Source organism: Camelina sativa, chromosome 13, assembly GCF_000633955.1.
Source record: "Camelina sativa cultivar DH55 chromosome 13, Cs, whole genome shotgun sequence".
Taxonomy (NCBI): Eukaryota; Viridiplantae; Streptophyta; class Magnoliopsida; order Brassicales; family Brassicaceae; genus Camelina; species Camelina sativa.
The window spans coordinates 20,928,656-20,933,611 of NC_025697.1; the positions used below are offsets into that span (position 1 = coordinate 20,928,656).

The following is a 4,956-nucleotide window of genomic DNA, read 5'->3' on the forward strand; positions in this document are numbered from 1 at the left end:
CATTTTGGGCGATGTAAATTTGCATAAAGCAAACACTTTGATTACAATTATATTGGTGTTCTTCAGACTTGTTAATCAAAAATATATTGAACACTTCTTAAGAATATAAAAATAGATTTCTAAATATATATTTTCATAGATGAAATAGATTTAGTTTATAAAATAATAATTCACCCAAAAATGGATGAAAATTACCATAACATATTGTTCGATTTTTATTTTCTCATACCATATGTATAATAGTATAAGCCATTAAGCTTTACATAAAATAAAGAGCGAGCCTAGAAAAACTAGTTCTCTTAGTACTTCAGACCAAGAGTGAGTTCAAGGGACATGTCTTCTTCACCATTTGCACCATCCCCAACAAAATTAACATCATTGTCTTTGTTTTCATTTGGTCCCACCTGCCTTACATATACATCTATCTAGTTCAAATGCATCAAATTATCAATGACAAATAAATAGAAGGACAAAAAATACATCTATGCAATAAATCATTATAAGGTAAGAAATGCAAGGACAAAAAAAGGAAAAATTACCCTTGAATATTGATACAAAGACTTGCAAGATACTTCCATTGGAGTTACTTTCTCAGTACTATCCAATTGTAGCGTAGAAGAAATTAAAAAAAAAATAACAATTAACCAAAAATTTACCCAAAAAAAAAAGCGATTATGCAAAAAACCTATACATCAAACGGAAGAACCTTTGTTGATTTTGAATAGCATCTCGAACATGTTCATTGATCTTAAGGTATTGTTGAGAGTGCCTCCTATTCATTTGCCTTATCATTCTCCTTTCTACCATATGATAGGACTTGAATAATAGAGCAAAAATATTGATAAAAGAGACATAAACTCTCTTTATGCATTCTGTTTAATATCAATATATTTTCATATGCAAAGCTACAACACTAACTAAAGTGTGAGACAACTATTTACCTTTTATAGAATCTTCTTCCTTCTTGTTCCTATACATCTATTTAAAATAAACCATATATTTTGACTAAACCATATCAGATTACATAATTTATGACATTATATATTGACAGATGATAATGTGTGTATAAATAAAGACCTGAAGATGGCTTTTCACTTGTGATATTGTAAGGTCTCTCACATTCATATTATCCAAAATTTTCTTTGGTGTTGCCGCTGTATAATGATAATATCGATAATAGTGAATTTAGAAAAAATATTAAGAAAAATTTGACCATGAATAAAATATAATAATTAAAAAAATGAGAGAATAACTAATTTTATGAAACTTAAATAAAATGAGGTTGTTGATTTCAATGACAAAACTTTTGATTTTTCTGTTTTATTTCAGAGGAATCGTCCTTCTTTTTGTTTTTTTTATATGGAAGAAAATCGCTTACTCCTTTCGCCACCGAAGTATTCTACAACGTTAACAAAAAGGTTGTGACGATCTTCGGTCCATTTCGTACGAGGCGTTTTTTGACCTTATGTAAGATCTAACAATAGAGTCTCTCATTGCTATTTTTTTTAGGTGAAGCTCTAAGTTTGATGATTTCTTAGCATACGTACCGATGATATATAGAAAAGTGTAACAGGAAAAACTATTAATATATAATTCTCAAAAATATCCTAAGGAAAACAGATTTAATGCTAATAGCTGTTTTCGTATATTGTACATTACTTGCATTATAATTTTGTTTTTTAGTTTATTTTAAACTTTTTAATAGAATCACTACTATTGAAATCTTTTCTATTACTTATTAATTTAACATTTTGAATTAGTATTTTATGGTATGATTTATTATATTAAATACTTTAGTAACAACCCCTTTTAAATTTCTCCTTATGTCATTTAGGAAATGTTTCTTTTAGACAGGTAATGTAATTTATTATGTGGACCTACACTCAAATTTTTGCTATATACTTCTATATATTTTAATTTTAAAATTCGATTTTCCTCAAAATAAATTTTCAAAAAGTAGATATTTAGGTTTAATAAATGTTAATTTTCAAAAATTTACAAGTGTCAAAAACTATTTATAAAAAAATCTTTAACTATAGAGTTTTGAAGGAGAGTTCATATCTGATTCACCATCTACAGAATCAAAATGTTTTAAAAGTACTTCATTTACAATCATAACTAAAATCATGTTAATTATGTATAGTTTGCTATTTTTTGATAATATAATATTTTTTAAAACCAAAAAACTTAATTATCCTCTTCTATCAAAATTGAAGAACTAACTTATTCTACAAGCACCATAATGCCATATAACTACTAAATTATTATTTTCTTTTCAAAAACAAAAAAAATCGCTAATTTATATTTATTTATCAAATTCGCCAAATCGCATTTTTTTGCAAAAATAACTTCATAAATATTTTTAACATCAAATAAGAAAAATTGCAAAACCACATTTTAAAAATTTTAGTAGAACTATCGCAGAATACAATTTCTACTGGTGCGTTTAAAGCGATACAATTGCAAAAGCTTCTGACTTTTCCTTTCACTACAAATTTGTTTTTATTATTATTTTTGGCTAGTCTCATCATAAAAATTTAAAAATTGAAACTTATCACATTTAACATGAAACTTTTTTTGTTGTCATTTTAGCATTGGGTCCGAACAGATCTAGCAAAAGAAAACATGCATGATACACAATATTTAATCTAAAGTAAAATCTAAATACACAACCACTTGCGACGATTTTCACTAATACACAAATATTTTAATTTATTTATTATGTAGTACTTTCTTATTAATATCTTTGTTACATACATCTACAACATATTTACTTCCAACAGTGTCTACAAAAGATAAATTGAAGTCTTGTTATGCTTTGAGACCAAGAGTGAGCTCAAGAGATAATTCGTCTTCATCTTTTGAAGTTTTTATGAAGTTTAACGACAAAGTACCATCATTGTCATCATCATCATCATCATGTTCATCAACAACATTACCATCATCATCAATAGCAACAACAACATCACCATGTTCATCATCTCTAGTTTTATTAAGCTGGGCCTGTTATAGTCAAACTATATAGTTATCTCTGACTTTAATTACATGTAAATTTTTGAAAACCAGAACGACTCATGGATTATAATATAAAATCAAAATCCTTCTCTTGTGATCTTCTATATCATATATACCTAAATTTCAGATGCAAGTTTGAACAAGTTTTATATATATTAGAGTTAAGATGAATGCACCACTTCTACATGTTAACATATATAGTCGAAGAAATGCATATAAAAAGGATAATTACCTTTGATGATTCATAGAGAGACTTGCAGGTAAAATAGTCACTTGGTACTTCCTCAGTTCCATTACTTGATTCACCAAATGTTATAATGTTTTCATACATTTCCTCTTCTTGCCTACAAGAAATTTATATTATAGAAGAAAAAAAAATATATATATCTATAAATATATAAGAAAAACTAAAAGCTTTATTTATATATCTTAATAACTAGACGAACCTTTGTTGATTTTGAAAAAAGTTTGCATTGCCTCGAAGCCGTTGGTAGTTATGAAGATACTGTTGAAATTGCCACCAAGTTACTTGTCCTGTCACTCTAACACTCCTCTTTGCTAATATCTCTTCTGCCAAAAATTGCATGTGTTTATATATATAATTTATATACATTATGTTGAACCTCAGTTTAAATGGTCATATTCAATACATAAAAGTTTATATGTAAAAAATTAAAATAAATAAGCAAATGATATCTATACCTTGCATGGATTCTTCCAGCTTCATGCTCCTATACATCTGTAGGAAGTTGAAAGATATATATATGGTTCAATATCCAAACCAGAATTTATAAACTATAATAATACTATTCATATAAATATACACATATACTGATATATAAATTACATATGTTTGTATAATTATTAGCGGGACGTATATACAATTAGGACCTGAAGATGACTCTTTACATGTGATATTGAGAGTCCTTTGGCATCCATTAACTGCAAAACCATCTTCGGAGTTGCTCCTGCAATTTAAAGGATAATAATATCAACCAAAGAGAAAAGGGAAAAAAAATGTTGAATAATAAAAAGAAATTTTACTATGATAAGTGAAAATTATAAAAATTCATAAGAACAAGATGGCAGAAATTGTAAATGAGAACTTAAATAGATCACTTTTCAAAAGAAAAAACTAAATCATATATAATTTACTTACTATTTTCTCCACCGAGTTGTTCAACAGCTTGAACAAAAGAGTTGTGAAGCTCGGAGTTCCATCGCAACCGCGGCACTTTTGATCTAACATAAGATCTAACGATTGGGTTTTTCATTTTTTTTTTTCTTTTTCTTTTTCCTGTTTTCTTACTGAAACTGGCGTTTAGATCCGGCTGATCGAAGGGATGAAGGCAAAAGCTTTTATTGACTAATTGTGTCCTTGTTTATCTCTTGTCTTAATATAATTTATTTTTGTTGTGTCAGAAAAATAAATAAAATAATATGAAATAGAAACCCTAAAGAAAGGTGACTAAATGCTTTGTTGTGGCTTGTCAATTTATGCTCCTTAATTAATTAGTTTATCAAAACCGTTTATCTTTCACCTTTGCCATCCTTGTGACCATTTCTAAGAATACCAATTTGTAATACAAGGTTTTATTCTTTTCATATACTTGCTAAAATTAAATAATATAAACATATATGTATTAATTATGTAAGTCAAAAAGTAAGTCAGACTAATCATATGACCTAAAAGCTTAGCATATAATCATTTTGACCTAAAATACTTTAAATAATTATATTTGGTTTGAATTTCTGAACCATTTTATTTAATTAAATTTTTATATAAAAACAAGAAAACAAAATTTAAAAAAAAAACAAGAGTTATCTATCCTATATATATATATATGTGATATATTTAGACACAAATTTTTTAAAAAATTAAATATTATATGCTTTTTGACATATTTTAAAAAGACAGATTTAATGTTGGTTTTCTGCATC

General features: G+C 26.7%; 1 protein-coding gene across 3 annotated transcripts; it reads right to left on the reverse strand.

Moving 5' to 3' along the window:
* On the reverse strand, positions 584-4,384 carry LOC104737306 (putative Myb family transcription factor At1g14600). Of its 3 annotated transcripts, none has more exons than XM_010457446.2 (6): positions 4,175-4,384; positions 3,907-3,983; positions 3,718-3,754; positions 3,462-3,582; positions 3,248-3,359; positions 2,723-3,003 (listed from the first exon to the last, which is right to left on the reverse strand). In XM_010457446.2, the coding sequence occupies exons 1-6, from the start codon at positions 4,287-4,289 to the stop codon at positions 2,812-2,814; spliced, it is 654 nt and encodes a 217-aa protein (XP_010455748.1). In that variant the 5' UTR covers positions 4,290-4,384; the 3' UTR covers positions 2,723-2,811. The 3 variants fall into 3 exon arrangements, with proteins under 3 accessions (XP_019090278.1, XP_010455748.1, XP_010455747.1); XM_010457445.2 differs by having other exon boundaries at positions 3,462-3,585; XM_019234733.1 differs by lacking the exons at positions 2,723-3,003; positions 3,248-3,359; positions 3,462-3,582; positions 3,718-3,754 and adding exons at positions 584-612; positions 738-800; positions 942-978.